The following is a 15,009-nucleotide window of genomic DNA, read 5'->3' as shown; positions in this document are numbered from 1 at the left end:
CTATTATTCTTCCTGGGCTTCTATTATTTGGCCATGCCATGTCTCAGTTCAAATGTCACCTCTGCAAAGAGGCAGTGTCTGCAGTCCCGATCTAAAGCAGCACCACCTCATTAACCCAATCATTCTCTGATCACTCTGTTTCATTTCCACTGAAGCATTTGCCAGGATTAGAAATGATCTTGTTTATCTTGATGTTAATTTGTTGCCCGCCCCAATTCTCCCACCCCTCACTAGAACATATTCCTCTGCCCAGGATACAGGACATTGTCTACTTATTCACTGATGTAGCTCTAGTGTCTACAACAGTGCCTGGCACATACTAATATCAATAAATCTCTTTGGAATGAGCATATTATATGTAGGGTTCGCATCTGAAGAAATACTTATATATAGGAGTATATTACGAGGAGTTTTCCCAGTGAGTCTAAATAAAAAGGCAGTCATCCAAATCTACCTTTCTCTTGTTTCCACCTCTCTAGCAACTATGCCCTGAGTCATTATTTGAATGTTGTTACCTTTTCCCCTGTACAGCTTTTCTTTTCAGGTTAAGCATCAGTTAAGGCCTTGTCAAGGCCTTTTAGAGCACACCCACTGGAGCCAAACTTGTTCAAATCCAAGCCCTGGCCAAGTATGGCTTTGGCCCAGCCAAATTGGATGACCTGCAGCAACTTCTTGGATTTGGCTTGCATGCTTCTGCCTTTGTTCAAGCTGCTTATCTGTGCTTCAGTTTCCACATTTATGATTCCTGCTTCATAAAATTATTGGGATGATTACAAGAATTTGTACAAAACACTCAGAACAGTGCCAGTCATAGTAAATGCAGTATATATGTTAGTCAAACAATACTGTTTTCTGTCATGGAGGGGCAGGACACAATTGACAAATCCAAAATACAGAAGCACCTGTGGAAATGGAATGTGGTATGAGAAAGTATGTGTGACAGAGAAGTTAGAGCAGCTGGGCATTTGCTTCCAGGAATTCAAAACAATTTATTAATTTTATACTTACAGATTGGTAATGCACACAGAGAGAGGAAATCTGAAAGTTATTTAGAGCACCTCCATGATTTTGTGTTGAATGTTATAAATTTTGTTTTAAAATAGCTCAAAACTCATCTTGCATTTTAATATTTTAAAATAAAATCTATAATATCAAAATCTGGAGCATTTAAAAAACTGTAAAAACCATGATTCAAGTCAGTAATTCTGTGCTTTGAGATTTGATTGGTAAACACGATTTCATTTGTCTATGAAAAATTTACTCTGTTCCTTTCTGGCTTTTTCAATGCTTTCAAAAGTGATCATTCCTCTTGGCAGCTGCAGTTTACTCTTTTCTGTTTCCAGTATGTCCTCAGCTTCACCTTAAATAAAGTACAGAAATACTCAAGGTGACAAAGGGGTCATCAGCAATTTGTGACAAAGCCTGATTGCTACATTCCTTGACAGGCTCTAACACCGTATGAGCCAAGTCCCCAATCTCATATTTAAATATTTTCCTCAGGAGAAGTAATATACTTCCCAGAGGAAACACAGTGATGAATTCTGAGAACTCATAAATAAATCAGGAGCTACAGGTTGTATTTTTGACATGTACAAGAGAAAGAACATCAAGACAAGTAATTTTTTCCCTTGAACCAAAGTCAGGATTAGTATTAATTCTGTTTGTAGGGATTTGGGTAGAGAAACCACATATAGTCTTTCCCATTGTCCTTTAATATAAGTGACAAGAGAGAAAGTAAAGTTTACTACAAATTCTAATTTTTCAGAAAAGCTAATCTTCAACCTGACATTACTTGTAAACACTTAAAATTGTATTACAGTACATGTTTACATTTCATAAGCCTCCCTTGGGATTAAAAGGTAACACTTTCTGTGAGTACTCCTCTTTTAACACACTATTTTATTTTTTTGAGACAGTGTCTAGCTCTGTCGCCTAGGCTGGAGTGCAGTGGCACAATCTCAGCTCACTGCAGCCTCTGTCTCCTGGGTTCAAGTGATTCTTGTGCCTCAGCCTCCTGAGTAGCTGGGACTACAGGTGGTGTACACCGGCTAATTTTTTGTATTTTTCATAGAGACAGGATTTCACCATGTTGGACAGGCTGGTCTCAAACTCAAGTGATCTGCCTGCCTTGGCCTCCCAAAGTGCTGGGATTACAGGTGTGAGCCACTGCACCTGGCCTTCTTTTAACACACTATTAATTGTACTCCAAACAACAGAACAGACCATAGTTTTCAAATTATAAGAGCATTTCAATCATCTGCAAATATCTTATTTTTTCACATCTGTCTCAAATAGCAAGTAAAATTCATTATAAAATTATATGTAATTAGGTTGGCCATTGATGGCAGACTAGATGTTTGCCACGTGAGAGAGCCTTTCTTCCAGTTGGTAAATTTTCATCATGTGTTAAAAGAATGGCTGATGATAAACTCAGTCGAATAGGGATTGTATATTTTAGGGTCATCACTACTAACATGGAAAAAAAACTATAATCTACATTGTCTAATGTGATAACTTTTCTGATGAATTTGACTTTTTTTTAAACAGGAAATTCCCACAAAAATGTCCTATTAAATTCCTGTGCCAGCTGTGTCAAATTCTACTGCAATAAAAATCAGGATTCTGTGACAGCAGCAGTGTGCTGGTGAATATTTACCAACCAGTTCTCTGAAAATAAAATGTATATAAATGTATAATATGTATGTTTATTATACATGTTATACATGTTCATTATACATAAAAATATGTATCATAATCAAATGTACATGAAATTCCACATAGCAAATTGATTCTCACAGAATGCTTTCACTGATTTTTACGGAATGCTTGAATCTGTAGCCAGCCTACGTTGCAGCTGATGAGAGAGGATAATGGATGATGCTTGGTGTTTCCATTTACACTAATGAGCAGGACAAAAGTGAACCAACGAATCGTTTCCTTCAAGACAAATGTTGGGACTTCATTTATTTGAGAATGATGTAAACAACTTATTTGCTGTACTGGATAATAGTTTTTCAATACTAGAAGAATATTTCACCAACTTTTATGCTACTTACAATGTAATAGTTACAGACAAAGCACACTTTTAAGCTTCATCTGCATTATTAGCGTTTTCTTCATCAATTTTTAAAATCTAGACCATAGGTTGGCAAACTGTCTTAAAGGGCCAGACGGTAAATATTATAGGCTTGTGGACTGATATGTTTCTGTTTCAAGGATGGCTCTGTCATGGTAATGGGAAGGCAGCCACAGACAATACATAAATGAATGAGCATGGATGTGTTCCAATAAAACTTTATTTTTGAAAACAGGTGGCCAGCCTCAGGCCATCATTTTTCAACCCCTGGTCTAGACAATCAACAAAATAAGAAGTCAAGCCTTGATTTGGACCACAGATTTCCATTGTGTAAATATTCCCACCAACACCAACTTCAGGCTACCAATGGGATGTCACTGAAACTGGACTGTAGCTGTATTTTGTTTTGTCTGTGTATTACATCTGCATTTCTATCACATAGATACAATAGCTATAAATAATCAAAGAGTATGGACAATAGTAAATATTTAGAAACAGATGAGTTCTATTTATTACCTTTGTTTTAAACACAATTTAATATTATTTGGTGTACTTTATTTATTGCAAGTTTATATAAGTTTTAGTACATTAAGTGACTATGTTTAACAACCAGCTTACACAATCTCTGAAAATGTAGCGATTGGTTCTTGTGAGCTGGTATGAGCTGGCTCTAGGACACCACTGTGTGAAAGGGAGCAGAAATGTTGGTCATTGGAGGTTCAAAGAGAGAGTCTTGTCAGAATCCTTATAAGTCAAAGCTTCCTAAGGCAGGGATCCTTGAACTGGAAAATAAATCAGCAAATAGAAACTCTAGTTTATCAAAGACTTACCTTTCATTCTTTCTAAAAGGGTTCCATAGCCCAAGTCATACTGGTAGGTGAGGATAAAGCTTAATGGAACAATCGGGACCAGGAAGGCTGGCTTCTTTTTTTTAATGGCTCTGTTTCAAGAATTAAAAAAAGAACCAATATCGAAAAATAACCTGTAAAGACATATCTGTATACTTAAAGAAAAAAAAATACCTGCTTTTTGGAAGAATGCCTTTTCCTTCAGAAGTTACTTAATACATTTGATAATTCTATGGAAATGGGATTTCTTTACCCAATACCCCTAACCAGATTCTGCGGTTCTCAAGGGCAAGGTCTGTGACTTGCTCATCTTTATTTGACTTTGAAGCTCAGGTTCCTTGTTTTTAAAATGAGTAAGGATTGGTATCTACCACTAAGGGATTGTTGAGATAAACATACAGAGGCCTTCTTGGTGTCAAGTCGGTGCTCTCTCTCTCTAACTAATAAAGTAGAGAAAAAGACAGAAGCAACCTAGGAAACTAAATTAACTGTTACTGCCTTGCTTTCATAGAGTTACCCCCAAGGACTAAGGTTAATAGGTTACTCTGCTTACATACACTATTTGGACCAAATTCTTATTCTGGCCAACTTCATAATAAAATGGTAGCGGAAAACACAAAAAGAAGTAAATGATTGAAGAAAATGTTAAATAGCAAACATACCCAGCTGTTAAAGAGATGGCTGCAAGGCCAAAAAAAGTTCCAAAATATTTGAGGAATTCCCGAGACCATGCGATCTGCATGGCCATTTGTCTTTCTCTCATTTCACTCTGCATGATGAGCTGCCTTTCCAGCTGAGGACAAAACAAAAGACAAAGTAAAGTTACGCATCTTTGGAATCTGAACAAATAGTTAATGATCTGTTTTTCCAGTGGATTCATTCTTCAATTGCTTTAATTCATGTTTTTTCAAAAAAATCTCAACAGACTTTGACTAAAGTTCCTTTGGACAGCTCTCACCAACTGTCACCTTGGCAGTGAAATCTTCCTGGAATAAATACAGAATAAATATCAATATTCCATTTTTACACCCTGAGGTCTTGACTGCCTGTCGTCTGGAGCTTTACCCAAGCCTCAAATAAATGTCCAGCTTTTCCTATTGCATGTGTGGAAAGATCTATGGGTCTTTAAATGTAGATACATCTTATTGGCCTTTATATTTCCACTTGCATGGAAATCTGCCTTCCAAATCCACTCCAAATTGAAATTTATTTGGAGTATTTATTTGCTCCATATCACACCACAATATGATAGTAGATGGGTGTTGTTTTGAGACCTCTATAGAGATTTTTCTTTGCCACATTTTTCTCGCCTCAAGTTCTTCACCACTTTGTTCAGTGCCTTTCACTGCTTTGAACAGAAGGCAGATGGCTCAGAACACAGAAGGAAACTGAATTTCTAAATGGATTTTTAGAAAATACTCAGGAGAAGCAACTGTCTGTAAATCCAAGCCCATTATTTGAAGAGAGTTATATTCTTGACAGAGAAAAGTGTTGTTGGCGTTGTTGTTGTTGATGTTTTAATTCTAAAATCTTGGCACTACATGTCATTAGCCAAGCTAGAGGGCAATACACAGGGAGTTCATGATGCAAGGAAGAGGAGAGGAAGGAATAATAATGTGATTTAGTTTTCCCTCCATGCCCTCTTTCTACTGAGGGGAGTAGCTGGGAGGGGCAAATGATAGTTTAGATGTAAAGATGGGGCTTGGCTCCTTGGCCTGTTTGGAAGGTTAAGTCACCAGAAGATATGATAGAAGCCTCAGATGGGTTTGGGAATCCCTAAACAGAGAAGACTTGTGGCCTTGCTTCCTGCGGAGAATTCTGGCAGGGAGCAGCTACAGCAGAGCAGAAGTGGTTTCAGGGCAGACCTTGCACAGAGCACACCTAAGAGAGGCCACTTCCATCTCCCTCAGCAGCCAAGCGGTGTGGACGAAGTCTGCAAGATTCTCACACTGGCTGGAGAGGGGCACAGAAGGTAGCTATGGATTGAGAGCAGGGGGACTACCAACAAGTCCAAAACCCAGAGCCAGGGGACCCCATAACAGACACTTGGGGAGTGAACATAAGTCAGTGGCTGGGTGGGGAAGGCCACTGGATCCCAGAGGATCAGCAGCACCCGAGAATGGTTTTCTGCTTTGTTTTCTGTTCAATCAACCTGGACAGCGCCACATGATGTTCCCTAAGGGCATGTGACCATGTTCCAGGCTGGCGTAACCATCATCGCCATATTCTCAAGTGCTACTGATCCTCTGGGATCCAGTGGCCTTTCCCATTCAGCCACTGGCTTACATTCACTCCCAAGTGTGTGTTATGGGGTTCCCTGGCCCAAGGTTATGGACTCTGGTAGGCCACCTGCTCTCAATCTGCAGCTACCTTCTCCGGCCCTCTCCAGCTGATGTGAGAACCTTGCAGACTTTCTTCACACCCCTTGGCCGCTGAGGGAGATGGAAGTGGCCTCTCTTAGGCGTGCTCTCTGTGAGGTCTGCTCTGAAACCATTTATGCTCTGCAGTACCTGCTCCCTCCCAACATTCTCCATAGGAAGCAGGGCCATAATTCTCTGTCTGGGGATCCCCAAATGCATCTGGCTAGACGTGCCTTCCCTGATGCTGGTGCCACCTGAGATCACCTGGACCCAAGCCTAGGTCATACCAGGGAAAAGATGAACGGAGAAGGGCAGGAGGAAAGCTGAATTCAACTATTTTCTCCCAAAGAACCGAGTTTTAAACTAGAAGTAATTGAGTAACTTTGACTTGTCAAAATTAAATTTGCTGTCACCAAGAGAAATTGAGGTTCATTCTGAGTTCATTTAGAGATAAAAAATAGATGTGTTTTTGCACAAGATTATTTAGTGTGTGAAATTCATCCTTGCTACATTACTTATTTACAAAACTTACATACTGATTCATCATATCCCCCAAAGTGATGTAAATACAGCAATTAATTATTTGTGTTTTTATCAAAACGCAGCAAACAAGAAATAGAGGAGTCCTGAGTGGTTCTAAACCTTTGCTGCACAACTTAAGTATTTGGGGAGCTTTTCAAATGTCTAGTACCCAGATATACATCCCTGACCAACTAAACCAGGTGGGATCAATTAAGTCAGGATCTGGAGGTAAAATCAGGCATCCATATTTTCTAAAGGTTTCCAGATAGTTCTCACGTGCAGCCAGGACTGAGAACCATCGCCTGAAATGAAAGACTCATAGCTTATGTTTTTTTCCCACGAAAGATCAACCTGAGATATCAGTCTGAAAGAGATTACCTGGGAACTCTCAAAAGATTGTGAGCAGAGGGGCTTTCAGGGTGATAGAGTTAATCTGTATCGTACTATCCTGGTGGATACATGACACTCTGCATTTGTCAAAACTCATAAAACTTTACAGCACAGAGTGAACCTTAGTGCATACAAATTTTACAAGTCAGCCAAAAGGGCAAGGGATGCACAAGATGGAATGGGGACCATGACAAAATAATCTGACTGTACTACAAATGTGTGGCACAACGTCAATGAAGGGTTTGGGGAAAAGAACTGATCTATCTTTGGAAAGTGGTATTTTGACTAAAAACTGTAAAACTAAAGACCGAAAGAACTATACACAAACACTGTACTCTAGTGAGTAAAACTGTCTCTCACAAGTTACAGATTAACAATTCTGAAACTACTTTACATGTCTACTGGAGATGAGCAACAATTGACAGAAGATGGTGGAAGCCAGGTTTCTTATTATTAAACAGGGAAATCACAAACAAGTAAGAGGAAAAGACTAGAATGAACCATGTGGTACTGGATTAAAGCCAATGACATAAGTATGAACTCATGCTTGGTGCTTGATATAGAGATAGACAAGGATGAAATTATAGATATGCATATGTATATGCACGCATAGATTAGGCATTCATGGCTTACTGTAAGTACATACATTTTCTCAGCTCTGTCCACGGACAGAGCATAGAGGCAATAGCAACCCCTTGCAAACAAGCATACCTAACACCCAGAAACACCCACACATGATTTCTACTCTCCAAAAAAAAAAATAAATAAACCAGGGCTCCTTAGAGAAATAGCTGGCCTAGGACTGGGGCAAGAAATGTGTAAGAGGAGCCTACAGCATCTTATAGTGCCAGAAAGTCAAGAGATACTAAAATAATAATAATGATGATGGAGTATGTCAAAGAGACACAGGGGTCAGCCACAAAGTCACTGAAACAGAACAGTGACATGATCAGATTTGCATTTTAAATACCCTCTGGCCACCCTGTGAGGAATAGAGGGGAACAGGACTGAACACAGGCAGACCCACTAGGGAAGTGTCCACTTCAGACAGGCAGGTACTGATGTTGCCTTGAAGTAGGATGGCACAGAAAGAAGTAGATGGGCGCCAAAGGACATAGAATCAGTAAGAACTGTGGGAACCTGAATGTGGGTAGAGAAGGAAGGGAAGAGTAGGGGTTGACTTCCTACAGTGGGTTAAATGGTGACCCCTAAAAGGTAAGTCCACATCCTAACTCCAGAAACCTAAGAATGTGACCTTATTTGGAAGTCTTTGGGGATATAATTAAGGATATTAAGATGAGATCACTTTAGATTACCCAAGTAGGCTCTAAATCCAACGACAAATGTCCTTATAAAAGACACACAGAGTAGAGAGGCCAGGTGGAGAAGGCCGTGTAAAGATGTAGGCAGAGATTGGAGCAATGCAGCCACAAGCCAAGGAATGCCTGGAGCCATTGGAAGCTGCAACAGGCAAAGAAGGATTCTCCCCTAGAGCCTTCAGAGAGACAGTGGGCTTGCTGACACACCTCGATTCAGACTTCTGGCCTCTAGAACTGTGAAATAATCATCTTCAGTTGCTTAAAACTAGCACATTTGTTGAGGCAGCTCTAGGAAACAAACACGCTCCTCAGCTGCTAGCTGGATCAGCAAGCGCAGTGGTCCCCAACTTTTTTGGCACCAGGGACCAGTTTCATGGAAAACAATTTTTCCATGGACCAGGTTGGGGGATGGTTTCGGGATGATTCAAGTGCATTACACTTATGGTGTACTTTATTTCTATTATTATTACATGGTAACATATAATGAAATAATTATACAACTCGCCATAATGTAGAATCAGTGAGAGCTCTGAGCTTGTTTTCCTTCAACTAGACGGTCCCATCTGGGGGTGATGGGAGACAGTGACAGGTCATCAGGTATTAGATTCTCATAAGGAGCATGCAACCTAGATCCCTCACATGCACGGTTCACAACAGGGTTCACACTCCTATGAGAATCTAATGCTGCCCTTGATCTGGCAGGAGGTGCAGCTCAGGTGGTAATACTCACTCACTGCTGCTCACCTCCTGCTGGGCAGTCGGGTTCCTAATGGGCCACTGACCAGTACCAGTCCGTGGCCCAGGGGTTGGGGATCTTAGAGTTAGTGGATACAGGTGTGCCATTTATTGAGCCAGGGAATGGAGGAGAAGCAATTGAGCCAGGGAATGGAGGAGAAGCAATCATTTCCTTCTCAGTTTCCTTTCCCAGTGGCTCACATACTTGCCACTCTTCAGTACCTGTGTGTTTTGGAGAAAGTAAGGAAGAACAGGGTCTGCTGTGTGAAGTCTCATGAGTAAGGAGGAACCCCCAAGACAGAGAGGATGGTGGAAAGGAAAGGAAAGCAGCCAAAATTTGTGGTCTATCTCTGAGAGGCAATTCTCCATGGATCTCCCACATCCCTGTATGCCTTTCGAGCAAAGACACTGACAGTGGTTCCTCCAGAATATATTTCCTAGGATGTTTATATAGCAAAACCCTTGGAAGACAGAGATGGTGTCTCTCTCAAGAGAAAAGGAAAGGCATGCTTATTGCCCATTAGCATTATTTTAGTAAAAGCACACAGTTATGGGTCAATAAATGTTGGTTGTTTATATTTGGATTTGGATTCCGTATGTCAGACTTCATCTCATGTAATGCAATCCACTGCCATATCTAGTATCTCCTGGCCCTGATCACATAGCTCCTGTGGGACCTGAAGACAAAGAGAACAGATGCAAGAAAATGCGAATACACTGGATGTTACCATTGACGTCAGTAATAAGTCCTTTTTCTCTGACCCAGGAGTCATGTGTCTTCCACCAGCATCCGTGAAACTATGGCAGGCTGACTTGCTGGCCTGCATGCAGGGTAAAAATCTCAGACCACCAAAGCCCAGCAGTGGTCAAGAACTTAAGCACAGGTAATTCCCTGATACCTTTAGGATATTTTAGTCTCAAAGTAGTGGTTCTCAACCAGGCATGATTTTGCCTCCCAGGGGATATTTGGCAGTGTCTGGGGACACTTATGATTGGCACAATTGAAGTATGCTACTGGCATCTAGTGGGTAGAGGCCAAGGATGCTGCTGAACATCGTATGATATGCAGGCCCCCCCCCCAAACACACACAACAAAATAATTTTCACTTCCAAATGTCAATACTGTTGTGGTTGAGCAATTCTGGCCTCAATTAAAGAGGTCATATAATCAACACAGACACTATAGGGGCCAAAGAGAAATGTGACTCTGCTCCTGCCCCGGGGGAGCTCTCAACCTCACTCTGGCCTTCATCTTTTCCTTCTGACATCTGTTTCTGTTCATCCCACCTGCTCCCTTTCCCCCACCTCCCATCACTGCTACCTGCTGTTAGTCATCCCATGTCCATCACCCATAATTATCCTCTGAGTTCATTCATTATGGGCATAAAAAGTTAGAAACCATACCATAAAATTAAGGTCACACAGGAACCCTATGACTGGGTCAGGAGAGGAAACTGCTCACCAGGTCTTGCCCAGACAACCCCTCAAATATGAAATGCCTGGGGTGTTTAAGAAACAGCAAAGTGACCCATGTGGACAGCATGGAGTGAGCAAGGGAGAAAGTGGCAGAAGACAAGGTTGGAAGGGTGATGGCAAAGGGACAGACTGCCAAGGGCAGAGCTCCTCAAACTTTAACGTGCACGTGAATCACCTGGGGAATTTGCTCAAAGCAGGTTCTGATTATGTAGACCTAGGAGGGACAGGTGATTTGCTACTTCTAAGGAGCTCCAATGTCAATGCTTTTAGAAAGTGGACCATATTAGAATACAAGAGTATAGGGTCTCGTAGGCTTTTGCCAGAACTCTAGCTTTTACTCTGAAAAAGATGGAATGCTGCTGGAGGGTTTGGATCAAGCAATTATGAAATTTGACATTTCAACAGGACCATCTGACCTCTGTTTTAAGAATATTGAGTACCCAAGAGGAATGAACGTGTTTTCATTCATAGCAGCAATTGTCATAATAGACTCAAACTGGAATTAATCCACATGACCATCAACAGTAGAATGGATAATTATGGTGTATTCATATAATGGGATACTATAAAACATGGAAAAAATAATGTATTACTTCTACAAGCAACAGTGTAGATGAATTTCACAGATGTAATGTTGAATTAAGAAAACAGACATAATAAAGTACATACGATATAGTCCCATATATAAGGAGCGTTAAAATAGGCAAAATTAATTTACGGGGATAGAAGTCTAGAGAGTGGTGACATTTAGCACTGAGAGAGGTGGGAGGAAGCCTCCTGGGGGGCTGGGAATGATCTATCTTTTGATCTGGGTGTTAAGTACACAGGAATAAACATCTGTAGAAATCAAGCTGTACTCTTAAGATTTCTGCACATCACTATATCTATGTTAGACTTTAACATAAGAAGAAAGGACGGAGATATTGTAGAGGGGCAAGGGTAACAACAGGGAGAGCAGTTAGGAGGCTATAGCACCAATCCAGGCAACAAACAGGGGTCTGGGGTAGAGTGACACCAGTGAAAATGGTGAGAAGTGGTTGGATTCTAGATATATTTGGAATTGGAAGCTGAAATGATTTTCTGATGGACTGGATATAGGTGACATGATGTGTCAAGCAGGCAGTTTGGTATATCAGTCTGTAGTTATGGCCAAATTCTGGGTTAGAAATATTAATTTGAAGGCATCAGTTATGCAGGTGTTATTTGAAATTATGAGACTGGATGAGATGCCCCAGGAAGCGAGTACAGATGGTGAAAAGAAGACAATGGCAATCTGAGCCACAGCCACTCCAGGAACGTGTAACAGTCAGGGAGAAGAGGAGGCAAAGGAGACTGAGACAGCACAGTCAGGGAGACAGGGAGACAGCCTGCAAGTGTGGTTTCCCAGAAACAACTGAGGAATGTTTTTCAAGGAGGGAGAGATCAACTGTGTCAAAAGTTGCTGAGAAATTGGGTGAGATGAGCACTGAGATATCGCAAGCTTGTCATTCATTAGTAAACATCTAAAATTCTGCCTGTCACTCGATAAATATCATAGGATATATGCAGATGATACACAAAAATCTATATAAACTCACTGTTCTTGCCAAGAGATCATATTTCTGCATTGAAGAAAATAACAAGTCTTCACAAACTGGCCTACTCTTTCACTCTTTCCCCAGCCCTTGAGGTTTTGACTTAAAATGAGCAAGTAGAGAGGATCTTCTCCCCATTTGGAATAGCCCAAGGGCATGAGCCTAGCCCTCAGTCACCATGGTCCTAAAGGTCATGGAGAAATGAAGTGTTCTCTTGGCCTGTTCTGTAATTTCTGCTAGAACTTGTGATGAAATGTCCCTCTTTGGAGAAACAGGACTTCCACTTAATCTCTCTGTGCTTCAGTTTCCTCGTCTACAAAGTGGGAATAATAAGAGTGTCAATGTCATAATTTGTTACAAAGATTAAAGGTGTTAATACATGCAAAGAACTTACAACAGCATCTGGCACATGGCAAGTGCTAAATAAGTATTTGGTATTTTTGATATTGTCATGATACTGACAACGTCCTCCAGCTGAAGGTACCAGTAACATACCTACAGTTGATAAAGTTGGCTTATTGACTTGTGCAATGAAGAAGACATGTACCATGGGGGACTGTGGGGTGTCTCAGTAAGCGGGTATTAGAGAGGACTTAACATAGGACATGGACTTGTGTTAGATATTTGGGGGAAGGCTCAAAGATTATCTGGATTGGATGCTGTCAGGAAGTGGCCATAGTTCTGTGATGGGATATCTTAAGATTTACTTAGAAGCAGGAAGAAAAAAGCAGGCAACAGTGAAAAATAGTAAGGCTGCCACAGCACTGCTATTAATCAGCAGGGGAGATGCTTGGTCATTTGTGTGGTTTTGACAACGTTCATGTGGTTGTCAGTGTCCGGCATGATTACACAATGGTCTTGTTTTATGTCTTTGTTCATCACAGTCACAGCATGGTCTTGTCTGATGGTGCTGATCTATGAAATTGTTTATGTTCTGCAGGAGAACATGACGGTCTAGCTGATAGTGCCAGGTCAGCCCCACCTGTCAGGGTATGTAAAAAATGCCATGTGCTTTGAGGGGATCATTAAAATACTTTGGAAAGACTTTCCATTTCCTCCAGTACCCTCTGGATAATGAGTCATCAGAGAAAACCTGGGGAGGTGGGCAGAGAGGAGTAACTGATCTAGGAAGACCCCAATTGCTTAGTCCTAGACATGCTCATCTTCTCTGCTTTGCAAATCATTCACTGAAAGCTCTCAGAAGGGGTTGGGAATTTTCTAGGCGACCCAAAATAAGTTCAAGAAGAAAACAGGAAGAGACAGGAGTTTGTTGGCCTGCACTCCAGGATAAAATGGCATTCTCCCTAATGACTGAAGGCCATTATAAAGATAAAGTAGCGAAACCAGCTTCATAGTACATGAAACAGACCTTCATTGAAGGACAGCACCTGTGGGAACTCCCAGCCAGAAAGCACATCAGGAAACCTGAACTGCCAGGAGAAATATCAAGGAGGAGTGAGGAACAAGGGTATGATTTCCAGGGGCCTGAAATGAAGAATACCCAGGAAGGTTGGTACATCATGTCCAGAAGCACCAGGAAGATGCCACTGGGGTCAGACAGTCATTGAGGAAATCTAGTGGAGTCAGAGGAACCAATGCAGGCCATCTAGAAGGTTCTAAAATCCAGATACCAAACCTGATCTGCTTCAGGATGGGAGGGTATTTTTGCTTAAAATACCAGCAATTCTCAACTCTGTGACTAATTCAGTTCTTGTGTGTGAGTGTGTGTGTGTGTGTGCGTGTGTGCGTGTGTGTGTGTGTGTGTGTGTCTGTGTGTGTGTGTATTTGCCTTTCTCCATGTAAAATTAGGCCTGAAAAACCACAAAACTGCCAGAGGAAGACCTAGACATGTGACGCTTTTATCAGAATTTATCAAGGTAGCCTCAGGCTGGACCAGTTTCAAAATTTGAAAGATCACAGGAGAGGCCAGAGTGGTCTCAGGCAGAGAGAGTCAAAGAGGCAGGCTGTGGGGGCTGAAGACCCTTCCCGCCTTGGCTGTCCCCACAGGGTCCAAGGGCAGAATGCAAACACTATCACATCATTCTCACCTTTCCTCTACAAATGATGTTTATTCTCCTTGGCATTTGATAATTCAGCAAATCAAGTTGGGGTTAGTGGCTTTGGAGCCAGAGAGACCCAGATATTTAACTCCGGCTCCTTCAGGTAATCATTGCCTGATCTCAACCATGGCATTCCTCCAAACTGTAGCTTCCCCAATGTACCCAGTCACTCCTACCTTGCAAGGCTGTTGTGTGACTTACAGATAATATAGGTAAAAAGGCAAACCCAGGTGTAGCCAACAAAGAAAAACAATACCAAGTCAAGTTTACAGCTATGCTGCTTTTCATATCTCAAGTGGGGATTTTTTAAATGTCTTCAAAACACAAAATGACTAAATCTTCAAAAAGAAAAAAGTTGTATTTACTAACATAATTCTCAACTGTCAGAAAATTATAATAAGGGGGACATTAGTGGTTGGTTTTAGGTTTTCTTGTTTTTTTGTTTTGTTTCTTGTTTGTTTTTGCACTATTCGGTCTCTCCACCCTAAGTATCAAAGCAGCAGGATTTTCTAAGAACAATTAAAAGATACCTAGCACATCCCAATAGCCAGAAAAGTACTTTGCGGAATTGACGTTGGTCACGAGACTTTAAAAACTTGACTTAAATGGTTAAATGCATGTGTGTGCATAAAGCATCATTAACTTTATC

The 15,009-nt window shown here is 41.1% G+C and overlaps 1 protein-coding gene across 4 annotated transcripts in view; it reads right to left on the bottom strand.

The window, feature by feature from the left end:
• Window positions 1-969: 969 nt before the first annotated feature.
• PLGRKT (plasminogen receptor with a C-terminal lysine) overlaps window positions 970-15,009 on the bottom strand; it is a 60,474-nt gene continuing 46,434 nt past the window's right edge. For all 4 annotated transcript variants that reach the window (XM_063609215.1, XM_055294315.2, XM_063609216.1 and 1 more), the window contains exons 4-6: window positions 4,587-4,717; window positions 3,907-4,016; window positions 970-1,360 (exon numbers count right to left, since the gene is read on the bottom strand). In XM_063609215.1, coding sequence (XP_063465285.1) covers window positions 1,239-1,360; window positions 3,907-4,016; window positions 4,587-4,717 — 363 coding nt within the window. In that variant the 3' untranslated portion in view covers window positions 970-1,238. The remainder of the gene's footprint in view (window positions 1,361-3,906; window positions 4,017-4,586; window positions 4,718-15,009) is intronic.

The sequence above is a fragment of the Symphalangus syndactylus genome, chromosome 9 (genome assembly GCF_028878055.3).
Source record: "Symphalangus syndactylus isolate Jambi chromosome 9, NHGRI_mSymSyn1-v2.1_pri, whole genome shotgun sequence".
Taxonomy (NCBI): Eukaryota; Metazoa; Chordata; class Mammalia; order Primates; family Hylobatidae; genus Symphalangus; species Symphalangus syndactylus.
This window is presented reverse-complemented; position numbering and strand designations above follow the sequence as displayed.